We start from the raw sequence: 27,656 nt of genomic DNA, 5'->3' as shown, positions 1-27,656 counted from the left end.
ACTACCAATGACTCACTTCCCACAGTTGTCTTGGGCAAATGTTGTCTGGTCCTGATGACTGATCTAACTTCATGCTTTTCAAACATTTCAACATATCCTTTTTCTTAATGTCAATATGCTCAAGGATTTCAGTCTGCTTTAAGTCATCCTCACAGTTGCTGAAGTTCTTTTCTCAAGTACAAATTCAAGTTTATTTATCCTTCCACAGAATGGAGGGCTATGGGATGGGTACATGTCAGTGGGACTTGGCAGAATAATAATTTGGCACGAACTGGAAGAGCCGAAGAGCCATGTTTCTATGCTGTAATGTTCTATGGTTTGATCAATTGTACATGTACAATCCAACAACAGTGTTTTCTGAATCTCTGAGGAGCACACTGCAAACACACATAAAGGGACAGCATGCAGACAGAGAAATTATACAAATGCACAGTATGTATATACAAATATCACAATTAATAAATATTATGGTTGAATAAATAGTTGAGTCATGGGGTGTTTCGGCATGAGCAAGTTCATCAGTCAGTCAACAATCTCATTGCCCATGGGAAGAAGTAGTTTCTCAGCCTGGTGGTTCTGGCTCTGATACACCTGCATCTCTTTCCCTACCGGAGTAGCTAGATGTTGCTGTGTGTGGGTGTCGTGGGGTACTCAATGATTTTGTGAGTGTTCTTTCAACAACGATCCTGGTAAATCCCATCAACGGGAGGGAGGGAGACCTCAATGATTATCTCTACCATTCTTATGGTACTGTGGATTGACCTCCGATCTGATTCTCTACAGCCACTGAACAACGCTGTGATACAGCCAGCCAGGATGGTCTCAATGGAGCTCATGTAGAAAGTTGACAAGATGGTGGTGGGCAGCCTTGCCCACTCAGTCTTCTCAGGAAGTGCAGTCCCTGTTGCACCTTTCTGACAAGTGAGGAGATGTTATGTGTCCAAAATAGGTCACTTCTTTAGTGGACTCCAAGGAACTTGGTGATCTCCACCCCTGAACTATTAATATATGGTAGAGGGTGGTCATCCCTGATCCTAATGAAGTCAACAATCATCTCTTTCATTTTATCCATGTTGTGACTCAGCTTGCTATCTTGCACTACTTCATGAGATTTTCCACCTCTCTAGGCTGTCTCATCGTGGTTGATGATGAGGCCAACTACTGTTGAGTCATCTACAAACTTGATGACTGTTCCAGCTGGATCTGGCATTGTAGTTGTAGGTCAGTAGCATGAACAAGAGTGGGCTGAGCACACAGCCCTGAGTTGCACCGACTCAGTGCCATGGTCCTCAAGGTTCTGCTGCTGACCCAGACAGACAGTGGTCTTTCTATTAGGAAATCCAGAATCCAGTTACAGAGCTGGGTGAGTCTTAATGAGGACAGCTTCTCCATGACCCCTGAGGTCTGATTGTATTAAACACTGAGCTGAAGTCAATGAACAGCAGCCTGGGATATGAGCTGTTATTCTGTCAGGACAGAATGAAAGGTCAAAGCTTATATCTATAGGTGAATACTGAAGCAAAGTATTCATTAAGGATGTGCATTACCTCCTCTGACACCATGCACACATTCCACTATCACCCCTGATGCGTCCTATCCTCCCACAACTCTTCCTCTTGTTCTTCACCTACTTGTAAAATAGCTTGGTATTTTCCTTAATCCTGCTTGCCAAGGCCTTCTCATGGATCTTTCTAGTTCTCCTAAGTCCTTTCTTAATTTCTTTCCCGGGAATCTCTAGAGCTTTAGCCTCTCCTATCATCTTAAACCTGTAAGATTTTCATCAAAACAATATTTTCTATATCCCTTACCCCCCATGCTTTATTCACCCTACCATCCTTTCCTCTCCTCAATGAAATATACTTGGGCAGAGCACCATGCAAATATTCTATGGACATTTCCCATATTTCAGCTTTATATTTCCCCAAGTACATCTGCTACCTATTTATGCCCCCAGGCTTGTGCCTAATAGGATCATATTTTCCCATACCACAATTAAATGTTTTCCCAAATTGTCTATTCCTGTCCTCCTCCGGCATTATGGTAAAAAAATGAGTTGTCTGAAACATTGACCCACTGAGAGATCTGACACCTGATCTGGTTTATTTTCTAATACTATGTCAAGTACAGCCACTCTTCTAGTTGGCCTATCTACATATTGTACAAATAATGCACAATGTTTTCCATGTACCTAGTTCAAATGAGTTCTTCTAAATTTCTCCTTCTCCTCACCAGCATCACTATTGCCTTGTGACTTTCTGATTTCCAACACCAAAAAGATTAGAGCATAACTTCAGGATAAAAGAGTGTCAATTTAAAACAGATGTGGAAAAATTTCTCTAGTCTGAGGACTATGAATCTGTAAAACTTGATGCCAAAGGCAACTGTGGAAGTGAGATTGTTGTGTGTATTTAAGGCAGGGATTGACAGATATTTGATTAGCCAGGGCATCAAGGGTTATGGGAGAAAGCTGGGGATTGGGGCTAAGTGAGTGGATGGATTATCTTATGATTAGAATGGCAGAGCAGACTTGATGGGGCAGTGGGCCTGCTTCTGTCCCTATATCTTGTGATGTTAACATTAGATATTCAGATGGAAGATTGGTAAGGACGTTTCAGGTGCTAGATATTAATGTTGAGATATTCAGAGGGGTTCAATGGTGGCTAGAGGGTAGATGCCAGAGAGTCATGTTAGATAACTGTCTATCAGGATGGAGGCTGGTGACGAGCGGAGTGCCTCAGGGATCGGTGTAGGATTCCTTGTTAGTCATTTACATAAATGATTTGGATGATGGAGTGGTAAATTGGGTTAGTAAATATGCGGACGATACAAAAATGGTGGTGGGGGGGTTGTGGATAGTGAAGATGGTTTTGAGAATCTGCAGAAGGATTTGGACTGCTTAGAAGAGTGGACTGAAAAATGGCAGATGGAGTTTAATGTAGATAAGTGTGAAGTGCTTCATTTTGGGAAGAATAATCAAAACAGGACATAAGCGGTGAAGGGGAGGGCATTGAGGAATGAAGAGGAACGGAGAGATCTTGGAATAATGGTTCATTGTTTTTTTGAAAGTTGAATCTCATGTGGATAGAGTGGTAAAGAAGGCTTTTGGTATGCTGGCCTTTATAAATCAAAGCATAGAATATAGGAGCTGGGAGGTGATATTGATACTGTTCAAGGCGTTAGTGAGGCCAAATTTGGAATACTGTGTGCAGTTCTGGTCCCCAAATTATAGGAAGGATATCAATAAGGTAGAGAGGGTACAGAGAAGATGAACTAAAATGCTGTCTGGATTGCAGTATCTAGAATACAAAGAAAGATTGATTAGACTGGTCTTTATTCATTGGAGCGTAGAATGTTGAGGGGATTTGATAGAGGTATTTAAAATTATGAGGGGGATTGGTAGAGTAGATGTGAATAGGCTCCTCCCCTTGTGGGTAGGTGAGATTGGAACGAGGAGTCATGAGCTAAGGGTTAGGGGGCAAAAGTTTAGAAGTAACATGAGAGGGAGCTTCTTCACTCAGAGAGTGGTGGCTGAGTGGAATGACCTTCTGAAAGAGGTAGTTGCGGCAATGTCAATTTTGTCATTTAAGAAAAAGTTGGATAGGTGCATGGATGTGAGGGGATTGAAGGGTTATGGGCAGTGTGCAGGCAAGTGGGACCAGAGGAGATCACTTTAATCAGTAAGGACGATAGGGGCGGAGATGGCCTGTTTCCATACTGTAATTGTTAAATGGTTATATTTGTTTCATCACTGGATCAATACAAGCAAGCCACTGGATGTGTGATGACAGTAGCTAGCCAGCGGAAGAGGGTTGCTCATGTACCAGCTGCAAGCAGAGTGTGGATACACATCAGTTCTGCTCCAGAAAGTCTCATAGCATGGTGCCAAAGCTGTAAGTACTGCCGCATCATACTGACATGAGGTACTGTCTATGCACAGTTTGCACAATCTTTCTGAGACTTTCAGTATTTCTGTAAGATCTCTTACTCTCCACTGTTGAAAAAACAGTCAAAAAGTGAGAGATGATAAGGTTAGGGAAATTAGGATAAGGAATAATGGACTAATAGGATCACTTCCTTAGGAGCTAGCATAGACCAGATAGACTGAATAATGCATTTTCTGTCATTATAAAATCTATGATGACAGTCTGTAGACAATGTCTGAATATTTAAATAAATATTCATGGTGCTGTCTGTGTCTGGACTGTGAGAGATGTTTTATCAGAGAATTCCATGTTTTTAGCATGGAAGTAGTGGTCTGCTCCAGGTCAAAGGTCATGGATAATCTGGGGTGCAACAATTAATGGCAGAAGTGTTTGCTCCCACTGCAGCATAGTCAGAAGCTAACTCAACGTTCCTGCAAACTTGATCTCCAGACCAGCTGACTTACATTTTTATGTACAATATTTGTAGGATTGGATACTGCCTGCAATTCTAACATTGTTGCTCATTCCTGAATACACTACTTGATTGGATGTCATTTATAACCCAGATTAAGTAAGGGTAACAAATTTTCTGTCCTAACAGCATGAGTGACCCGGATGGATATTAATTACACTCTATCAGTTCCATAGTTCTATTACTGAGTCTACATTTTCTTTTAATTTTACACATTTTAAAAATTCATATACTTGTATTTGTATCTGTTGCAAACTAATTCAAGCTAATGTCCTGCTGTTTATGACAAAATGGTGCAAATCTAAGCACCCCCTTTTCTAATCCAAGGAAACAGCCAACCACTAACTTGGCTTTAAACATGAGGAAGCATTGCATAAACAGTAAGGTAGTCAGAGTACTTGGAAGACAAGCAGAAAATAAATTGTATAGGGTTGTTAGTAAGAAATTGACTGCTTTAGAGCTCGATTTTACTCTTTGACTTGATCGCCTGTTTAAAAATGCTTGCTATGTAATTTCTTTGACTCTGGTTTTCACAACTTGTGCTAAGATGATCTCTTCGGCTTGGCTTCACGGACGAAGATTTATGGAGGGGGTAAATGTCCACGTCAGCTGCAGGCTCGTTTGTGGCTGACAAGTCCGATGCGGGACAGACAGACACGGTTGCAGCGGTTGCAGGGGAAAATTGGTTGGTTGGGGTTGGGTGTTGGGTTTTTCCTCCTTTGCCTTTTGTCAGTGAGGTGGGCTCTGCGGTCTTCTTCAAAGGAGGTTGCTGCCCGCCGAACTGTGAGGCACCAAGATGCACGGTTTGAGGCGATATCAGCCCACTGGCGGTGGTCAATGTGGCAGGCACCAAGAGATTTCTTTAGGCAGTCCTTGTACCTTTTCTTTGGTGCACCTCTGTCATGGTGGCCAGTGGACAGCTCGCCATATAACACGATCTTGGGAAGGCGATGGTCCTCCATTCTGGAGACGTGACCCACTCAGCGCAGCTGGATCTTCAGCAGTGTGGACTCGATGCTGTCGACCTCTGCCATCTCGAGTACTACGACGTTAGGGATGAAAGCGCTCCAGTGAATGTTGAGGATGGAGCGGAGACAACGCTGGTGGAAGCGTTCTAGGAAACGTAGGTGATGCCGGTAGAGGACCCATGATTCGGAGCCGAACAGGAGTGACAACGGCTCTGTATACGCTTATCTTTGTGAGCTTTTTCAGTTGGTTGTTTTTCCAGACTCTTTTGTGTAGTCTTCCAAAGGCGCTATTTGCCTTGGCAAGTCTGTTGTCTATCTCGTTGTCGATCCTTGCATCTGATGAAATGGTGCAGCCGAGATAGGTAAACTGGTTGACCGTTTTGAGTTTTGTGTGCCCGATGGAGATGTGGGGGGGCTGGTAGTCATGGTGGGGAGCTGGCTGATGTAGGACCTCAGTTTTCTTCAGGCTGACTTCCAGGCCAAACATTTTGGCAGTTTCCGCAAAACAGGACGTCAAGCGCTAAAGAGCTGGCTCTGAATGGGCAACTAAAGCGGCATCGTCTGCAAAGAGTAGTTCGCGGACAAGTTTCTCTTGTGTCTTGGTGTGAGCTTGCAGGCGCCTCAGATTGAAGAGACTGCCATCCGTGCGGTACCGGATGTAAACAGCGTCTTCATTGTTGAGGTCTTTCATGGCTTGGTTCAGCATCATGCTGAAGAAGATTGAAAAGAGCGTTGGTGCGAGAACACAGCCTTGCTTCACGCCATTGTTAATGGAGAAGGGTTCAGAGAGCTCATTTCTGTATCTGACCCGACCTTGTTGGTTTTCGTGCAGTTGGATAACCATGTTGAGGAACTTTGGGGGGCATTCGATGCGCTCTAGTATTTGCCAAAGCCCTTTCCTACTCACGGTGTCGAAGGCTTTGGTGAGGTCAACAAAGCCTAAGATGATCTATATCAGAGGAAATGTAGCACGAGAACAGTAACCGTATTTCCTATTATTAATTATCACATGGTTGCTAGGCATTGCAAGGAGGATCAGTTGATATTGGTACTTGAGAAAGGATGCCTTAATGAGATGAATATTCTTTGAAGGGAGATTGATTGGTGGAGATTAGAAAAATAAATAATTACAAATCTGATAATCCAAAATCGGATTCTCAAAAATCTTCATTTATTCAAAAATATTTTAAAATTTCAGATAAATGAGGATATCCAAAACAAATCAGAAATCCTCATTTATCCAAATTTTTTTCGGAGCTGAACTGACTGGCAACGTCAGGCTGCCAATGTCAATGGGGGACATCAGGCTACAGCTCTGACTTCGGGCTGCCGGCAGCAGCGTGGATGTTGGGCTCCCGGTGGCAGCGGAATCCTCAATCCCCTGGGCAGGAGCAGGAAATTTGTGCTTCTGCCAGTAGCGGGTTCCTTGGCCTCCCAGCAGGAGTGGGGCCTGATGGCGGCCAGCAATTTATTTTAAACATTAATCAAACATTATTTTAATGCTTAAAAAGCCTTCCCAGTTGTTTAAACACTGTTACAAGTGATTTGCTATCGCTACCAGTTCTCCGAAGAAAAGTGTTTATCCAAAATAGACCCTGTTCTGATGATTGGAATTGTACTATATATCAAATTTCAGAAAAAATGCCGAGAACTCTTGAGCCATAAAACAGATTTTAAATAAAGCATAGAACCAAGACTACAGTCACTAGGACTAGAGAGGATGGCCATTTAGATGTTCTTAAGAATTAATGTATTTTTTCACTTCTTTGCCTTGTGAAACCAAAGACATTATAAAATGAGATCTATGATGGTAGATTATCCTATCTGATTATCTTTTATTGGCTTTGGTCCCAAAAAAAATTAAAGGAAATAGAGATTGCTTATCTTCCACTATTGTTTCCCATACAGGTTTGTATTCGTAACAGAGTCAAGCATATGACCTGCTCCAACCTTTTTTTAAATTTACAACATGTTGAACCAGATTCTGGCCCTTGAAACCCATGCCGCCCAATTACACACAATTAACCTACAACCCTGTGTGTAATATTTTTATTTAGCCAGGAGAATTCAGATAAATACTGTCAGATCTTATTAAAATAGACTGATGACAGGTTGTTGCCCAATTTTAATGGGATCTGACCAGCATTGTTAGAGTTGAATTACTCTCCGTAAATCTCTGAGGCATCTCCTGCTTAGAGTTGCCCTTCCTTTGCTTCTGAATGAGGAAGTCTTTGCCTTTTCGATCTGTTTTGCAGATCTTGATTATGCTGGACACCCATCAATTCCATGACAAAAGTTACAGGTTTCAGATGGCAAACAGATGGTTTTAACTCAAAAGTATTTGGAACAATATTAACTTTCTTATGGAGAATAATTGACCTGAAACCTTTGCTCTTTTTCTCCCATCACAAATGTGGCCTGGCGTGCTGAGCATTTCCAGCATTATGAGCCCAGAGGATCCCAAAACCCAGCAGCAATAGATATTCACCAAGACAAATTGTTACTTAAACAAAAGTTGATTTTAATGATCTTTAAACATGAAAACAGAATCACACTTTAACTTATCACGATTGACTTAACTTAACCTAACTTAACCCCCTTCTAATTCTAAGTGCATGTGTATGCAATGTAAGAAACTTGCCTCCTCAGGGTACTCTAGATGATAACCTCTTTCTTTTAGGTCACCACCAAGTTCCTTTTTGTTTCTCTTATTCCAAGTGAAGCATTAGACAGCCAGTCCTCTCCTCTTGCATGAACCACAAGGGTTTTGACAAGGCTGAACTAAGCACTCACACTCGTCTTCCAAATGGGGTTTTCCACAAGCTTGCCAGCTTATCCTGTTCCAGTCTCAGCTGCTGCTGCTATCACTGTAGAACTGATCTCTGTTTCTCTGTCTCTCTCTGAGAGAGAAAGCCTGTTTGACTCTCTCTGCTTTCAAAGCCACATGGCCCTCTTAGAACAGCAATTTCCCCTCTAGACAATCTGCAGCTCTGACAAGCTCTTTAATCTGTTGCCTTTTTGTAAACTATAGTCCATTAGTGAAGTCTCTTGGGCACTCTTCAAAGCTTTTGCAAAGGTTCTGGGGCCGATATGTCTAGCACTAGCGGAGATCCAGTATTTTAAATAAAATCTGTTTTAAAGTGTTTGTATGTGACCTACACTAAAATAACTGCCCCAATTTATCTCCCAAAAACATATCTATATTTTGTCACACAACATTATCTGTCAGAATATCACAAACTTGTCTCTAAATGACTGCAGTAAATCTGAACATTGAAACTGCAGAAGGATTTAGACAGTTTTGGAGATGGAGCAAGGAAATGGCAGATAGAATACAGCTTCACATAACAGAGATCACAGATTTGCAAAATGCTTTGGTAAAAGCATTGGCAATCGAATGCGATTCAACAATTCCAGATGGTAGGAAGGGTGAATATTTAGGATATTAGATACAGAATCACAAGGCTGTGTCCTAAAGCTTTACCACATTGCATTTGATCAGTCTGACCTTGGAAAACAATAACTGAAAGTTGTTTTGTGAATGGCTTTGCAGCATTTAGAGGATTTTTTTGTGACTATAGGATTAAGATACTTAAATGTAGCCAGGAACATTTGAACTGTCTCGCTGCATCTGGACTGTATCAAGGCAAAAAAGAGGCTTCAGCATTGACATTTACCATTTGTTAAACACTTCACTATTTTCACCCTGGTAATTGAAGCCTACACATTATATTTGGGTCGACCAGTTGCTCATAGAAAACTTGTTCACTTTTCAGCACCAATGCATGAAAAATTTCAAAACCAAAGATATGTGTAATTTTAGTAAGGTTATTCTAAATCTATTAATCCATCATAAAATTTACTTGTAAATATTTATACATTGTGATCATTTCCAGCTAAGTAATCCCCAGGTGATTTGACTCAGACTTGTTGAGGCCAGTTTGAAATGGTTGCTTTTGTGAATATAAATAATCTCCTATAAAACAAAATTGCCACCATTTTTGTTAATATAAAGCATTATAAAGTTTATAAGTGGATAATTTACACAGTTTAATGTAAGGACCCATTTCCCAGGGTTTGGCTTAAAAGAACAATTTTTTTTGTAGTTTTGGAAAGTGTGAGATATCACTTGTTAGTGGATTGATTCCTCATATTTATAAATGATTAGATAATAAAGAAACACCAAGAAGATTCAACACTCATTAAGTTTTTGTGCTTCTGCTTTCTTTCCATAAGATCAGAACCAAAACGACTGAAATGAGTCTGTTATGTTTCATAAAATCTACTTTGGAACAACCCACCATTGTTTAAGGCAAAAATCTTTCACTGTTCTCTTTGCTCACAATATTTTCCAGACTAATGTTTATGATTGTGGAGACAGCAGAACCTCCGAATCCCCTGTCATCACCCCTATAAAATTCACAGCAGTTTTAGAGTGGCAACATAGTAATTTACAAACAAATCAAGGAACATTACTCAAATTAAAATGAATCTAGCTACTTATAAAGTAATATTTCTGTAAAATAACTTGGTACTGTCAAGATTTGTTAAGTGAGGTCAAACTAAATTTTTAATGTTGCTCCAACTATAATTTCATCTTAACAAACTTGCAAAAATCTAATTGTATGTGTGTTCTAATTCCCTAATAAAAAATTTAAAATGAATTGAAAATGACAAAAGATATTTACAATATTTAAACCTCCACCTTAATCTTGTGTGTATGTTTCAAGCATAATTTGCATTCTGCCAAATGTTTGAAATAGGAATTGTAAATGATCTTTCTTTTACTTAGTTTACTGTTGAAGATAATTCCTTCGTGGTCAACCAGCAAGTTAGCATAAAAGGATTAGGGGTTCAGGGGAAGGAGGAGGCAAATGTTGATAATGGAGAGGGAGAGAACCAAAAGGGAAGGAATATGCCAAAGATTACAGAAGACAATATGCCTCTTATGTTAATCAAATACAACTTGTTCAGCAGTGGATGGATATTTATGATATTGTATTTATCAAATTAAGGATAAAACTGCTGGAATAATGGAAATTTAGCTTTACATTTTCATTCAAAAATGTTCTTCTGTTAGACCAGATGCATTAATGAGCAGAGAACAGATTTTTAACTGTGGAATATCCTCTGTTGGAAATAACATGAATAAAAACAATTTGTGCTTCATTTTAGTCATCCCATTACAGAAAGGATGTGGAGGCTTTGGGAAAGATACAGAAAAAAAATGACCAGGATGTTGTCTGAATGACAGGGTATGAGCGAGAAGGTGAGGTTGGACGGACTTGGGCTGCTTCTCTAGAGAAACCACTCTCACTGGGGGCCCTTCGGTCCTCCTGGGGACCACAGCACATTTAAATTTTTAAAAAAATTCACCTCGTGATACAAAACTTTTTTTTGGTTGGTAGGAGAGAAGTGTGAAAAAAAAAACTTGACTGCTTCACAGGGAAGAGATCCCATAACTTTGAGCAAATTCCCAAAAATAAAAGCTTCAGAATGGCTGCTGGACCATACAAGGCTGATGGGACACCTGATAAAAGTTTATAGGCATGGATAAGGTACACCATTAAATATTTTTTCCCAGTTAAAATGACACATATATTTAAGGAGGGAGGCAAAATTTAAAGAAGCTGCATGAGACAGTTTTTTTTAATACACATTATGGTTGATGAAGTAATGCTGGAAGAAGATACAATAGAAATATTTGAGGCTTCCAGATAGACAAAGATAGAGGAATAATATACTGTATATTTTGATGTATGAGTTGACCTTCAGATAAGTCTGGTCCCCATTTTCAGCCACATTGACCGTGAGGCCAAACTCTGCCAAACGGACAAACAGCATGTGGAAGTGGACCTTGTGCTCCTCATGGTCACAGCTGGCAATAAGAATATCATCGAGGTATATGAACACAAAGTCCAGGTCCCTGCCCACTGTGTCCATGAGGTGCTGGAAAGTCTGGGCCGTGTTTTTAAGTCTGAAAGGCATCGCAAGAACTCAAACAGTCTGAACGGGGTGACTATTGTGGTCTTACTGATGCCCTTAGGGTGGACTGGAATCTGATGGTAGCCCCATACTAGGTCAACTTTCAAGAAGACCTGGGTGCCGTGGAGGTTTGCTGTGAAGTCCTGGATGTGCGGGACTGGATATCTGTCCGGTGTAGTCGCGTCGTTCAGGCGTCGATAATCCCCGCAGGGTCGCCAGCCTCCGGAAGACTTGGGGACCATGTGGAGAGGTGAGGCCCAGGGACTGTCAGACCAGCGGATAATCCCCAATTCCTGCAGGCGGGAAAACTCCTCCTTGGCCAGCTGTAGCTTTTTGGGTGGTTGTCTCCTGGCCTTGGCATGGAGATATGGTGATAGACCCCACCCCGGGGTATGACGGCAGTGAACTGTGGCTGCAGGATGGTGGGGAACTTGTCAAGTATGCTGGAATACTCATTCCTGGAGTGGTGATGGCGGCTATCTCTGACCTGCAAGCTTCCATGGCATTGAGGTAGACTGAGTGGAAGGTGTGAGTGTTGACTAGACATTTGCCTTTTACATCCACCAGTAGGCCATGTGCCCTTTGGAAATCGGCCCCCAATAGCGCAGTACCTACTGAGGCCAGCACAAATCTCCAGCGGAACTTTTCCTTCCCACCCTGCAGGTGCCGAAGGCTTTGATGGTAGACCCATTGACTGCCTGCAGGGTGGGAACCCGTGCTCAGGTGCGGGTCTCGAGGGCGGTCGGGAGTAAGATGCTCAGTTCCACTTCAGTGTGCACAAGGAACAGCCGGCCGGTGGACTTATTGGTCACATGGAGGAGGGTGTTCGCATGGCCAGTCACTGCAGCCATCAACGGCGGCTAGCTGGGTCATTTCCCTGAAAGGTACAGGGCTGTCTGCACTTACGGGCCTGAGCTCCCCAGCGTTGGTGATAGAAGCATCAGGTGGGATGGTGCTCCTCCGGCTTGTGTTTGGGGGAGGGCTTTGACCGATTGGTTCCTGGGTGGATGAGCTGGCTGAGGGCGGCCTCATTTTCCCTTTTGGTTTGCCTAAGGGTGTCTGTTCGGGCCACGACTCGCCATGGGTCCATGAAGTCCTTGTCTGCCATCAGGAGCTGAAGGAGCTGCTCCAAGACGATCTGGTGGAACAAGAAACTTGTGATCCTCTGCCAGTGCCAGCATCTCATCCATCAGGTGTTCTGTCTCCAAGCTCATCTAGGTCTGGAGGCACGCTGTTGTGGGGAGAGGCCAAATGTGCCCAGAAGGAGGTTTTTGAGGGCAGGGTATTTACCCTCAGCTGGTGGGTTGTGGATGAGGTTGTCCACCCTGGCTGCAATATCCTCGTCAAGCACGCTCACGACGTGGTAAAATAACGTGGCGTCTGAAGAAATGTTCCTGAGGCAAAACTGCACCTCCGCCTGCCTGAACCATGTACGTGGGCAATGGATCCAGAAGGGGGGCAGTTTTATGGTGACAGCGCTAATCTCTGCAGGATCCATACTGGGAGCCCAGAAAAACATCTGGCATGTCAGGGTCACCAATGTAGCAGCAGCTACTAAGCAAGAAACTCACAGCCACCTCATTGGGGGTTCTCAACGACTGTTTATTTCAAATCCTGTGCACACCCCTTTAAGGGCAGCATGAGCTCTGCCCTCACATGGGCGGTGACATCATAATGGCTGCCCTAGGTGTGCGCTGGGTTAAAGCCATGAGGCAAGGAGGTCCCCCAACAGCGACATCTTCTCATGGCTGCCCCGCCATGTGGCAGTACAAGCGGGGCCGGTTCGCCACGAGTTTGTGCACCGCCACAACTCCTTGATTGAAATCTACTTGGTGGAGCTCAATCATGGATGGATCCCCAGTATTACACTGCGGAATTGTTTCTAATTATATGCCAGGCAAACTTGGAGTAGCATTTGAAGAGATCATTCAATTGAGCAAGGATTCCCAGTTTGCAAATTGTGGAAAAAGGTATTATACATTAATTTTTTTAAAAAGCTTTTATTTTTAAATTCCCAGACTGATTTCAGGGATGGTAGGACAGTTAAGAAGAATGAGATGCAATTTAATCAGACATTTAAAATTCTAAGGCGCTGGATACAGGAAATTGGAAAGATGGGGAGGGGATGGTCCAAAAAATATGTAGAGGCACAGTATCAGAATGTGTGATAAGATGTCTGGCACTGTCCTACTGAAGACCAGTTCTTCAGAACTAACTTCACCCCATCCCTTCTAGGAAAGTCATTCCATCTTTACCCAAAATGTGTAAAATTAGTTGGTTATATGTTGATTCATAAAGGCTCCTGTACCTTTTTCCCAATGGAAGCCGAGTGAAGAGGGCATGGCCTGGCTGGTGAGGGTCTTTTAGAATATAGGCTGCTTTATTAAGACACCTCTTCTTGCTGATGTCCTTGATAGAGTGAAGACTGGTGCCTGTGATGTCACAGGCCGAGTTAACAACCCTTGAGTTTATTCTTGTCCTGAGAGTTGGCATCTCCATACCAGACATTGATGCAACCAGCCAGAATGCTCTGCACGCTATACCTGCAGAAGTTTTTGAGAGTCTTCGGTGATGTACCGAATCTCCTCAAGCACCTCACCAAGTACAGTCACTGGCGAGTCTTCTTCATGTTTGCATCAACATGGAGGCTCCAGGACAGATCCTCAGAGATGTTAACACCCAATAACTTTAAGTTCTTGACCCTCTCCCCTACTGAACCCTCAATTTTCCCCTGACTTCCTCCTGAAGTTCACAATCATCACCTTGATTTTGATAACGTTGAGAGCAAGATTGTTGCCATGACACCACACAACGAGCTGATCTGTCTCCCTCCTGGACGTTTCCTCATTGCTGTTGGTGATTCTGCCGACAACTGTGGCGTTAACGGCAAACTTGTAGATAACATTGGAATTGTACCTGGCCACACAGTCATGGGTGTATAATGAGTAGATCAGTGAGCTAAGCACGCATCCTTGAGGTGCGCCTGTCTTGATCACCAGTGAGGAGGAGACGTTGTTTCCATTTCATACTGACTGCAGTCTTCCAATGGGAAAGTCAAAGATCCAGTTGCAGAGAAAGGTGCAGAGGCCCAGAGTTTGTAGCTTCTTGACCAGCACTGAGGGAATAATCATGTTAATAGCAGAGCTGTAATCGATGAAGAGCAGCCATATGTATGAATTGCTGTTCTTGAGGTGGTCCAGAGATGAGTTGAGAACCAGCGATATTACGTCTACTGTGGAACAATTGTGATGATAGGTGAATTGCAGTGAGTCCAGACCTTTGCTTAGGTATATGTTAATTGTGGCTATGACCAGCCTCTCAAAGCATTTCACTACAGTAGAAGTTAGTGCTGCTGGGCGATAGTCTTTGAGGCAGCTCACTCTACGCTTCTTGGGCATCAGGATGATTGATGCAATTTTGTAGCAGATGGGAACCTCTGACTGCACCAATGAGAGGTTGAAAATGTCTGTGAACACTCTGGATAGTTGGATGGCACAGATTTTCAGTGTCCTGAAGGTACTCCTTCAAGGTCTGAAGTCTCGCTGGGGTTCACCTCTTGAATGATGCTCTGACCTCATCCTCAGAGACAGATATCACAGGGTTCTCAGCCATTGTAGGGATTCTAGTAGGCACTGTTTGGTTCTCCTTCTCAAAGCGGGTATAGAAGGTGTTCACCTAATCAAGTAATGAAGCATTGCAGCCATCTATGGTAGGTTGTGTTATGAGCCCAAAGGACCCCAAAGCCCAGCAGCAATAGACATTCACCAAGACAAGTAGTTACTTAAACAAAAGTTGTTTTTAATTATCTCTAAACATGAAAACAGAATCAAACTTTAACTTATCTCTATTAATTTAACTAACCCAACTTAACCCCCTTCTAATTCTAAGCACAGGTGTATGTGATGTATGTGTAAATTTAAGAAAAGTTCTTTGATTTACAATTTAATCTCACTTTTCATTCTTCCAAGTTCTCTGGTGGCAGGCAATTCTTATACTGTGCACAGAATTTAACATGTATAAAGTTCACCAGGCTTTGGTGCTCAAAAGGTAAATATTTACCATTCAGGAAGGTTCTTTGTATGTTTGCAGAGAGAGATTTGTTGTTCCAGGATTTCCACCACTGAGATACCACCATTAGTCACCTCAATGTCTTGCTGATGATACTTGCCCCATCAGGGTTTTTCAGATGATAACCTCTTTCTTTTAGGCTATCACAGAGTTCCTTTCTGTTCTACTTATTCCAAGAGAAACATCAGACTTCCAGCCACCCGCTACTCTGGAGTTTCTGTTCCAGGTCCGACCAGTTTCTCCTGCTTGTTTCAGCTGTGGCTATTCAATCTCTCTCTCTCTCTCTCTCTCTCTCTCTCTCTCTCTCTCTCTCTCTCTCTCTCTCTCTCTCTCTCTCTCTCTCTCACTCTCTCTCTCCCTCTCTCTCTCTCTCTCTCTCTCTCTCTCTCTCTCTCTCCCTCTCTCTCTCTCTCTAACACAGATGACCTGTCTCCAGTCCATTCATTTCACGATATCATTTCAATTAGCACCTACTTGTGAAATGTGCATAGCATTCTCCATAGTTTCTGTAAAGTCACTGAATATGAATTCTTTAGTATTTCAAATAAGATCTGTTTTAAAATGTGTATATGTATGTAACCTAGTCTAATTTTACCAATTTATCTCCAAAATACATCTACAAATATTACATCACAGTTGTAATGGCCTGAACACCCTGTTACTGCTGGCATGTATCTGTTTCTACCTCCTGCTTCCTCCAGAATTTCCACTTTGCTTCTGAGACTGCCTTCCACAAGTCATACCTTGCTTCTTGTAGAGACCTAGTTCCCCAGCCTTAAATGCCCTTGATGTCACCCTCAGCAGGTTGCGAATCCTCTGATTCATCCAAGGCTTCTGGTTGGGAAACTCCCGGTATGTGTGCATTGGCACACACTGAACCACGCAGGTCTTGATGAAGTTGGTGATAGATATTGCATATTCATTCAAGTCTATGGATGCCCAACAGATCAGAAACATTTCAGGAATCAGGTGTGGATATGTCAGTGACTACTGTCCCGAGAAGACTTCATGAAAATAAATCTAGGGGCTATACTCCAGGATGCCAACCATGGCAAAGGTGGTATATTTTAGATCTTGAACATTTCCTTTATGCATTCACACTTTGCTCTTGCCATCACTCTGATAATTTTGGTCTCATCTGTCTACAAGATCTTTTTTTAAATACTTCTTGGCAAACTGTAAAATGATAATCTTTTCTGTGGCTAACTGGTAGTTTGCATCTTGCAGTGTAGCCTCTGTATTTCTGTTCATGAGGCCACCTGCCTCCTGAAGAGTGTTTCTGATCTGTCGGACATGCACTTGGGGATTTTTCTTGATGAGAATGCTTCTGTCACTAGCAGTAGAGATCTTCCTTGGCCTACCAGTCCCTTTGAGATTACTGAGCTCACCAGTACACTCTTTCTTCTTAATGTTGTTCAAAACAGTATCAATACAGGCACACTCCAAGGATGCGTGCTTAGCCCACTGCTCTACTCATTATATACCCATGACTGTGTGGCCAGGCACAATTCCAATACTATTTACACAGTTGTTAGCTGAATCACAAACAGCAATAAAGAAGTATACAAGAGCTCGTATAGATCAGTTCATTGGATGGTGTAACGACACAACCATGTGCTCAAAATCAACAAAACAAAGGAAATGATTGTGGATTTCAGGAGGAAGTAAGGGGAAAATGATCCAGACCTCATTGAGGTCTCAGTAGTGGAGAGAACTTCAAATTCCTGGATGTTAACATCTCCAAGGATCTGTCCTGGACCCTCCATCTTGATGCAATTGCAAAGAAAGCTTGCCAGTGGCTATACTTTGTGAGGTGTCAGAATAGATTCGGTAGGTCACCGAAGACTCTTGTTAACTTCTACAGGTGCACCGTGGAGGCCATTCTGGCTGTTTGCATCACTGCCTGGTATGGGGATGCTAACTCTCAGGACAAGAATAAACTCCCGAGGGTTGTTAACTCGGCCTACAACATCACAGGCATCAAACTCCACTTCATCAAGGACATCCACATGAGCCAGTGTCTTGAAAAAGCAGCCTCTATCCTCAAAGACCCTCACCACCCAGGCCATGCCTCTCCACTCTGCTACCATTGGGGAAAAAGCTACAGGAGCCTAAAGATGAGATTATAGCAGCACAGGGCAGCTTCTTCCCCTCTACCATCAGATTCCTGAATAATCAATAAACCAAAGATACTACCTTACTTTTCGTGCATACTTTTTAAAATTTATATTAATGTTGTAAGATGTTTGTAATAAGTATGTTTGCATTATGATGTTTCAGCCAAACACCGAATTTCATGATTTTTTTCATGAAAATAAACCCTGATTTTGATTCCGACATTTGATTTTGGTAATCCTAAGGCTTGGGTGATATGTTTTACTGTTTTATTCTTGTTTTTCAGCCTCATAATGGCTCCTTTGCCTTTCATTGGCACAACTCTGGTCCTCATGTTAAAATATGGCAATTACCAACTCCAAAGGTGATCAAAAGCTTAGAAGCAAGCCTAGCTCTCTTATACCTGCACCAATGAAGCAATTAAACATACTTGAGTAATCGCAAACACCTGTGAACCCAAATGTCCCAAACATTATGGTACTCTGAAAAGAGAGGAGAATGTATAAAAAGTACTGTGATTTCTACATGGTCAAACCAAAAAGTATACAAATAACCTTGAATAAAATCTGGAATGTACACTTTCATTAGTTTGATTACAAATTTAAAATTGTGGAGCACAGGGGCAAATAAACAAAAAAAGGTGGCCTTGTCCCAAGCATTATGGAGGGCACTGTAGTTCCCAGCCACTGAAGACAGTAAAGGGAGGGATTGTCTTGCGAGGCTAGCCCTGCACTTTGCTCACTGTTACCTTTTGGCAGAAGGTACAGAATCCTGAAGTCACGTTCTTTCAGGTTCAAGAATAGTTTATTTCTGTTATCAGGCCTTGGAACCTGCCTGCAACTATTCTCACTGTAGCTCTACTTAACACTACTTAATACTACTGCCTTAGACTTTTTCTTTGGTGTTTCGACCATCTATGATTATTTATTATTTTTCTCTTTTTCCTTTTACTTTTTTCTCATTTGTATTGTGTGTTGTGTGTCTTATGTAACTGGAAAACTCCAGCCAGTAAGACTTAATTGCATTGACGCATCATACTCATGTACCAGGTATATGATAATAAACATTCTGTTCTGGAGGTGAGAGAAGAATGACTGCTCTTTTGTATTTTTAAAACAACTTATTTATGTTCTGGTTAAAATTAATTCAATAGTTTAAAATGTTTTCAAGTTACCATTTGTTTGTTGTGTAAAATTATAAACTTAAAACTTTCAGTTCCTGTCATACATGTCCATTTATGTTCCAAGTAAACTCGACACCTCTTTAATAATGACAGAAAAGCTCACGCAGAAGAAACATATGTAAATGTGATATGTTCAATTCTGAAGATTTATGCTTGAGAAGAATGTGTTCAATGACATTTAAATTTCAACTTTTCTGAATTGGAATTCATCCAATGCTTTTATTGTAATTTAAATATTTGAGGGTGAGGAACAGTGCCATCTAATGCAGGCTAAGGGAAATAACCCCTAAACAATGAAACTAAATGGGTTAAATTTTAAGGAAAGAACTGTATGAAGAGTGATCAATATGGTCATGCACAAATGAATGAGGGGAATTGAAGAAAAAAATAGCACTAAAAGAAGTGGAAGAAGCAGGTATAATTACATTTAAAAAACATTTGGATCAGTACATCATTAGGAATAGTTCAAGTTTATTGCCACATTGTAGCGAGATTGATGGTATTCAGAGAATTGTGTGGAGCACAAACGTGCTTTTATTAGCTTACAATTAATGGCCAGTATCTACAATGGTCTTCAGGTAAATTGGAGGTAAGGCAGGACAAAGGTTTATTTCGGGACCAATGGGGGCGGAGCCCAGAGGAGGAGGGGCCGGTCGTCTAATCTACCCATAGGTAGTGAATTCCAGTTCACTGCATTCACCCCTTCCTTTAGAAGAGAACCTGCGGGTGAAAACACAGACCACATTGAGCAACACAAGCTTTTTACAATTATTTACAAGTTGAGTCTGTCTAGGGGCCTGGTTATTCTGGTCAAACACCTTCCAGAACTTCCTGTGCCTCCTGTGGGCCTTGGATACTGGGACTCAAAGGGGGACTCGGGTTCAGGATTCAATGGTTGCATAGTCGGAACCATGTCATCCAGAACCCTGCATGGTGTATTTGGTGGTTCCAGGCCTGTTGTGGGCAATGAGACCTCAGTTCCTAATTGAGACGGTGTCCTCCCTACCATCTGGGTATGCATGCAATAGGTGCACTCTCGCGAACAGAGGGTCCGTTTTGCTTCTCCTCACATGCTTTTTCAGCAGAACTAATCCTGCTGTTGTTAGCCATGCTGGAAGAATGATCCCCAATGTGGATTTCGTCAGGAATGCAAACATTAGTTCATGAGGAGTCGCATTGGTCGCAGTCAGAGAAATGATCTTAAGGAGTGGATTTGGATTACGGTGGGCAGAACCTCTTGCCAGCGTGAGTCTGGAAGGCCTTTAGACTGAAGAGCTAATTTCACAGCTTTCCAAACCGATGTGTTCTCTTTTTAAATTTGCCCATTTCTCCAGGGGTTGTAGCTAATCGTCCTGCTTGAGGCGATGCCTCTTACGAGCAGGTATCGGTGTAGCTCTTCACTCATAAACGATGAGCCCTGGTCACTGAATATAGCTGGGAACCCGGACATGGTAAAAATGGAGAGCAGAGCTCTGATGACTGTGGTGGTGGTGGTGTCTGGGCAGGGGATAGTGAACAGAAAATGCGAGTACTCATCAATAATGTTAAGAAAGCACACATTTCCGTTAGTGGAAGGAAGGAGCCCCTTGAAATCGATGGTGAGTCATTCAAAAGGGCGGGAAATTTTTATCAGGTGCACTTTAGCAGGACGATAATAGTGCACTTTGCACTCAGCACTGACCTGGCATGTCTGGGTCATCTTCCTGATGTCTTCAATAGAGAAGGGCAGGTTGTGTGCCTTGAAGAAGTTATCCATGTCCAGGAGTCAGAGCTCATTGTGAATGGAACATGACTGGCTGGTGTGTGCAGCAAAACAGCTTCCTCAGGATAGGACATCTGGTGGCTCATTGAGTGGACCTGGCCTATACATTATCTCATAGTTATAGGTGGAGAGTTTGATCCTCCACCTCACGATCTTGTCATTCTTTATTTTACCCCTTTTTGTGTTATTGAACATGAATTCTACAGATCACTGATCAGTGAGCAGTGTAAATTTCCTGCTGGCCAGGTAGTGCCTCCAATGCCTGATGGCCTCCACAATGGCTTGAACCTCTTTCTCCACTGAAGGATTTCAGAGCTCATGGCCTTGTAGGGTGCGGGAAAAGAAAGCTACAGGCCTGCCCACTGGTTAAGGGTCATGACCAGGGCTCCGTTAGAGGCATCGCTCTCCAACTGGAATGGTGGATTTTTGTCCATCGCATGCATGGTGGCCTTAATGATATAGCTCCTGACATAGCTAAAAGCCACCTGGACTTCGGCCAATAATGGAAAAGAGGTGGATTTTAAAAGGGGACAGACCTTGTCAGCGTAATGAAGTACCCACTGGACATAGTATGAGAAGAAGCCCAAGCACCTCCTTAAAGCTTTCATTGTCCTTGAGATCAAGAGATCTAAGGGGGGGGGGGGGTGCATACGCTCAGGTTCTGAGCCATTGACACCATTCTCCACCACATAACCCATGATAGCTAGACATTTAGTCTGAACACACACACACTTACTGGCATTGTATGTGGAGTTCAGGGATTTGGCTGTTTGGAGAAACTTCTGGAGATTGGCGTCATGGTCCTCCAGGTTGTGTCCACAAGTTGTGATATTGTCGAGATAGGGGAAGGTAGCCCTTAATTTGTTCTTATCTACCATTTTATCCAACTGCCTCTGGAAGACCGAGACCCCGTTCATAATACCAAAAGGGACCCTCAGGAACAGATAAAACCATCCATCTGCCTCGAATGCTGTGTAGGAATGGTCCTCAAAATGGATCGCCAGCTGGTGATATGCAGCTTTCAGGTCAATGGTCGAATAGACCTGGTACTGCGCAATTTCATTCACCATGTCCGAGATTCAGGGGAGGGGATATGCATCCAGGAATGTGAAGCGATTAATAGTTTTGCTATAGTCAATTACTAGCCTGGGCTTTTCTCCCCTTCTCACATCTACCACCTAGGCTCTCCACAGGCTGTTACTGGGTTCAATTATTTTTTTTCCCTTCAGCAGCTGATGCGTTTTGGCTCTAATAAATTCTCAGTCCCCTGCACTGTAATGCCTGCTCTTTGTGACTATCGGCTTACAGTCGGGGGTTAGATTCTGAAATGAGGTGGGGGGGGGGGGGTGGAAGTCACTATTCAGCGTGGAGAGACTGCATGTAGTTAAGTGTACTGTACAATACCTCCAAACAGTCACCGAATACGATTGCGATGCTAGATAAATACAGTAGTCCATTGGGCAAACTTTTAAGTTGTACTGCTGAGCAGTCACAGAGTTTATAAAGCTCTCAGTGAGCCAGTGTCTATTAAGCAATCCATCAGATGACTGGTTGAGGATGACTGATGCCAATGCTCCAGAGGCTGCATTGTTCTCTCTGTCGACATCGTCCTGATCCGAGGCTGGGAAGATGGCGTTGACCACGAAGAGCGGCAAGATGGCTGCCATTCCCACCATTGTTTCACTTCCGGATTTCCTCGATGCTTCACTTCCAGTAGCAGTTCCTGCCATGAAGCACAGCAAGCTGGCGGCAGTGAGCAGCATGGAGAGGCAGGAGCCCATACTTCTGGGTCTGACCACAGGATTTATGATGGTTTGGGGGTCATGCACGCAATCGTCTTCCTAGGGTTTCCCTTTGGCCCAGCAGACTTTCACCCTGTGTCCCCTCTTACCACATCCTAAACACACAAAGTCCTTTGCGGGACATCTGACACGGGGGTGTTTGGCCTGTTCACAGAAGTAGCATCCCTGGTTGCGTGTGGCCGCGGGTACCAGTGACAGTTGCACTCCGCAGGCCTGGTTTTCCGAGAAGGCATCGCTTTCATTAGAAAGATTGTCCACTTCCAGTTGGGCCTGTTCAAGAGATTTTGCCAGATCATGGGTACTGGCAAGGTCATTCTTCCCCAACTCACGTACCTCGAACCCACTCCTGCCACGAGCGTATCCCAGACCTGCTCTTCTTCTCTCACCTGGCTGAGACTGCTTCGTAGTGACAATTCTCGTCAGTGTCCATAGTTCCAGAACGTAGTCATCAATGAGAGAGTCAGTGTCTCACCAGTACATCATTCTGTGGTCTCATGTAGTGGTCCTTCAGGCCTTCGATGGCCCTCATATGTTGCACTGTCCCTGATAATTGCATATTCCTTGAGACCGACTTGGGAGAGGAGGGCTGATCTCCGGAGACTGTCGGAGTCCAAAACTTCTTGGGTGGCCATTAGTTAAGACTGGAAGCACTCCAACCAGTAGACAAATTCTTCTGGGGCCTCTGGGGACAAAGGGTGAACCTGGATCATGCCTGGCTTCAAAAGGGCTTCCAACCCGTTTCCAAAGTAAGCTAATAAAATTGTAGCATGATTGAAGGTACTTGGAGACTTGTGAGGAGCACAAAATGCTTTTATTAGCTTACAATTATGGCTGGCATCTACAATGGTCTTCAGGTAAATTGAAGGCAAGGTGGGAAAGCCGGGTTTATATTGGAATCAATGGGGGCGGAGCCAAGAGGAGGGGTCAGTCGTCTAATCTACACATAGACAGCGAATTCCAGTTCACTGCACACATGTACCAAGAAACAGTCATAGAGGTTGTTTTGTAAGATGACCCATTAGACATCTCATGTATAGTCCAAAAGTTAAGACACAATATAATGCGCTGTTAGAGAGAGGGGGTGGAATCAGTTGGTACAGAGAAAATGCAATATAATTTTACTATTTTGAGATTTATTTTGGGGTCTGATAATGATAGGAAAAAAACTGTCCTTGAATCTGGTTGTGTGTGATGTCATACTTGATAGGAGGAGCTGAAAAGTATGTGCCTAGAATGGGATTAGTCTTTCAATATGTTGGCTGCTTCTCCATGGCAGTGAGTTATAGCTGGAGTTGATGGAGGTGTGTGTGTGTGTGTGTGTGTGTGTGTGTGTGTGTGTGTGTGTGTGTGTGTGTGTGTGTGTGTTTGTGTGTGTGTGTGTGTGTGTGTGTGTGTGTGTGTGTGTGTGTGTGTGTGTGTGTGTGTGTGTGTGTGTGTGTGTGCATGCTATGGCCTGAGCCTCATTCACAATCTTCTGCAGTTTCTTGCAGTTTTGGGTGAAGCAGTTCCCACACCATGCAGTGATTTACCCTGGTTGGTTTCAATGGTGCACCTGTGGAAGTTGTTAAGTGATGGCAGTTACATGTCAAATTTCATTGGGATCTGAGGAAGTAGAAGCACTAATCTGCTTTATTGGCCATTGCATTGAAGTCAGTGGACAAATGTTTGGAGATGTTTAACCTAGGAACTTAAAGTTATCTCTTATCTTCACTTCAGCATTGTTGATGTAGATCAGGGAGAGAGCTTTGCCACTTTTTCAGATGTTAATCCAGAATTATTTGAAGGCTCATTCCTTCAGATTGTAATTTGGTGCTTGGAGATTTAATTTTTTGTTCTTGCTTTTTTGATCCATCTGCTATTTCTTTCCTTTTCATTCTAAATATATTTAAATAATTGCATTTTAAATTTCCCAGTTGTAACATGAGTTTTGACCAACGGATGCTGGTGTAATAACGTAACCACCCTGTGCTTGGAATTTACTATGGCAAAATACAAACAGCTTGAGGCACAAAGGTCAGCAGGTTAACAGCAGGAAAAATGACCTAAATGGGTACAAGTTGTAATGCAGAGAGTATATTATGTGCCTGTACTGAGCCAAGGGGCAGAATTCAGACTATTGGCTTCACTCAAAATGCTGATGGCTTTTTCAAGGCTCCATTTATTTGGATGGAGTTTCCAACCTTGAATGAAAACAAATTGTTTATTTTACTTAATATTTTAATCAGTTTGTGTTACTGGATTTTTATTTGGTTTATTTAAACTTAGTTTAAAATTAATTAAGTCTGCTTCAACCGCATTTCAATGTTTTAATGATCAGAGACTTTAAATATTGTTGAGGTCTTTATTGGGTATGAGCTGTCCAAAGTCCACCAGGGCATTCTGTAGCCAGGCCTCAGGATCCACCACCTGAAGCTCACTTGATGTGGCAGATTGTTCCACTTGACAGATGACCCTAGTAGCAAGGTTTTGTGCTTAATTTAATCTGCAGGGCTGTAAAAGGTCAGTATGGTTGAACATGAGGAGCAGTTCAGCTCAACATCGCCTGGCCTAATAGATATACTGACACATTAGAAGTGAAAAGCAATCACAATAAAGAGTGAAACTGGAATGAAAACAGAAGCTTGTTCGCAGTCTGGTCATGTGGTAGAACAGGCTTGAAGAACTGTTTTGACTGTCTTCTGAATGCTTTTGAATATGGTTTTCTTTACTATGTAGCTATTACTATACAAGGTAAGATGCCTAGATAAAATCCAGGTGTGAACTACAAGATGTTGCGGTATAAAAGAATCTGGCATTCCAAATGCAACAAACACAAACAATTAGTATACAGCTATAGGTAATAATAGGAAGGCTAAAGAAATTTGGACTTTCTGGCAAGTGTTACAAGATCAAACCAGCAACCACAAAGAAGGCATATCACACAGGAGTAAAGATGAACAATTACATTATTAATAAAAATTCACCTTCAAACTTTAATTCAAAAACCCCCCTTTTATAACAATGCCCACTGGTTAATATACAAATTTCTATAACAGTGTAAAATTAATAAATTCCCCAGCCTAAATAAAATATTTGTAATCAAAGTCTAAGTTATATTTCCAACCAGCCCACAGAAAAAAAAACAGACATAAAACAAACACAAAACACATAAGCTCACAAAAGTGTTCAATCGAAGTAAAGATCGTAAACAAAATTCAGTTTGTTTGGTAAACTGAAGCAAAAAGTTCTTTGAGAGAGAGAGAGAGACCACAAAATTTGAAGTTGTCTTTTTGTGTTGCTTGCAGAGAGAGGAACAATGGCTTGGTCTGGATCCTTCTAGCTGCCTTTGGAATGTGCCTCCCTTTTAAAATGCCCAACATTCTAAACTGCCTCCCAGACAATGACTCTGCTTGGGCCTCCTACCACTCCACAGTCACACCCAATGGTGGTTTGTCTTTTGAGTCCAGAAATTTCTAGATCATCTTCTGAACATGCCCAGTCCATCTCCCATTCTCAGCAGTCCACTTTCACCTTGGCTCTTAAAGGCAAACTGTCACTTTCCAACATAAAAACCACACAACACATAGGCCAATACACAACACAGAACTCTGTAACACATTCTGAGAGGAGTTGAGACTATAGATGTTAAGAAGAGAGTTCCTCTTCAGGAGGATGTCCAGAATTAGAGATCATAATTTCAGAAAAAAAATCTCCAATTTTAGATGTATCTGTGAATGATTTTATTTTCTCAGGCATTCATGAATCTTTGGAATTCTCTAGCAAGAGAGCTATGAATGCAGGTTCAATGAGGATATCGGAGGGTGAGATATTTAAACTGTAAGGGGGTCAAGTGATGTGGGAGAAATGGGATAGTGGAACTGAGGCCACAGCTGGATCAGCTGCTGTGTCATTGAATGGCAAACCAGATTGGAGGTGCTGGCTTTCTCCTGCTCCTGCTTCTTACGTTGATGTTCTTTCTTATGTGTTGAGTTTAATACATGTTCCTGCTTCTTTTCTAGAAGGTGCATGCCTATTTGAAGAGGTGGAATATAACGACAGAGATATTTGGAAACCGGAACCCTGCCAAATCTGTATCTGTGACCTTGGAAACATCCTCTGTGATGATATAATTTGTGATGACATAGACTGCCGTGATGCTGAAATACCCTTTGGAGAATGCTGTCCTATATGTGTAACCTCTTTTCCAACAAAACCCCCTGTAAGAAGCTTTCCGTTGCTGTGTTTCATGCTGATTAAGCTGCTAATCTTTTAGTTACAACTAGACATTAACTTTAAAGATAGGATATTTAAGCCATTTACATGTGATGCAGTTCACTTTAATAATAATGATCCATAAATTTAGTGGTGTGACACTGGATGCATTAATTGAAAACTAAACATCCATGATGTAGCAGGTTGGAATTGCATTATAGCAAATTGGAAGTGTATTCCCTCTACATTGAATTAATGTTAAGGAATTGCAGGTCCTGCAAGATTAGATCTCCCCCTGACCAACATTTAAAAGAGCTGGTTCTGATGCAAAGTCATCTAGCCAAAGGGTTAGCAAAAATAAACTGCTGGAGGAACTCAGCAAATCAGGCAGCATCTACGGAGGCAAAGGGATGGTCAACATATAAATGGAAGTTAGCCAGTGTAAAGAGGTGAAAGGGAGGGGTGAGAAAGGGGCTGTCGGGTGATCAGTGGGGGATAACGACAGATGGAGCTAGTTGAGGTGGAGGTGTATGGGAGGGGCAAGCTAGTGATTGAGGCAGATTGGGAACCTGATAAGGGAGGTTTATAGGTAGATTGAACTAGACATGGGAAGAGGTAGGAAAGGTACATAAGGGAGAATGGAAAAGGTGTTCAAAGGGAGTGGGAAAGGAATACAAGGTGTTGATTAAATTAAGTTGGAAAATAAAGTTCAGACTGTCCAAGTGGAATATGAGGTGTTCTTTTATTGCTTTTAGCCTCACCATGGTAATAATTATTCCTTGTCTCCCACCTCTCTCTCCATTACCTAGATTGATTATCTTCCCCCACCTGATTGAATCAGCCTTCACCCAAACACTTTTCATCCTGAGTTCCTCCTCCCTACTTCTTGCCTTACCCTACGATTAAAGGTTGGTCAGTGATGAATCAGCTGATTATGGTTCAGCCTGGTACAATATCCTGAGGAACTCTTACTGTATGTCCTGTAGCTGAGAAGATTGACTAACAACCACCATAATCATCTTAGGTATGATTCCAAGCCACAGAGCATTTTCTCCTGATTCCCATTGTCTCTAGTTTAGGCAGAGATCATGGATGCCATATTCGACCAAGGTAGCAGTACAATCAGGAGCTTAGCGACTTCTGATGAACCCAAACAGACCTTGTGAGTAGGTTGGTCCTGAACAAGT

At 42.5% G+C, this 27,656-nt stretch overlaps 1 protein-coding gene and 1 long non-coding RNA gene across 4 annotated transcripts in view; one reads left to right on the top strand and one right to left on the bottom strand.

Annotated features, from left to right (window-relative positions):
* LOC138761856 (uncharacterized) overlaps window positions 1-25,567 on the bottom strand; it is a 68,136-nt gene extending 42,569 nt beyond the window's left edge. The window contains exon 1 of the long non-coding RNA XR_011356545.1: window positions 25,436-25,567. This is a non-coding gene — a long non-coding RNA (uncharacterized lncRNA). The remainder of the gene's footprint in view (window positions 1-25,435) is intronic.
* Window positions 1-27,656, top strand: part of LOC138761854 (collagen alpha-1(III) chain-like) — a 163,743-nt gene that overhangs the window by 5,005 nt on the left and 131,082 nt on the right. Inside the window, exons 1-3 of one of the 3 annotated variants that reach the window (XM_069934730.1) lie at window positions 25,612-25,702; window positions 26,010-26,078; window positions 26,277-26,476. In XM_069934730.1, coding sequence (XP_069790831.1) covers window positions 25,627-25,702; window positions 26,010-26,078; window positions 26,277-26,476 — 345 coding nt within the window. In that variant the 5' untranslated portion in view covers window positions 25,612-25,626. Of the gene's footprint in view, window positions 1-25,611; window positions 25,703-26,009; window positions 26,079-26,156; window positions 26,191-26,276; window positions 26,477-27,656 lie in introns of those variants that run through there. The other 2 variants (XM_069934733.1, XM_069934732.1) reach the window with 2 other exon arrangements.

This window comes from Narcine bancroftii, chromosome 4 (assembly GCF_036971445.1).
Source record: "Narcine bancroftii isolate sNarBan1 chromosome 4, sNarBan1.hap1, whole genome shotgun sequence".
Taxonomy (NCBI): domain Eukaryota; kingdom Metazoa; phylum Chordata; class Chondrichthyes; order Torpediniformes; family Narcinidae; genus Narcine; species Narcine bancroftii.
The sequence above is the reverse complement of the archived record's forward strand: the minus strand, read 5'-3'. Positions and strand labels throughout refer to the sequence as shown.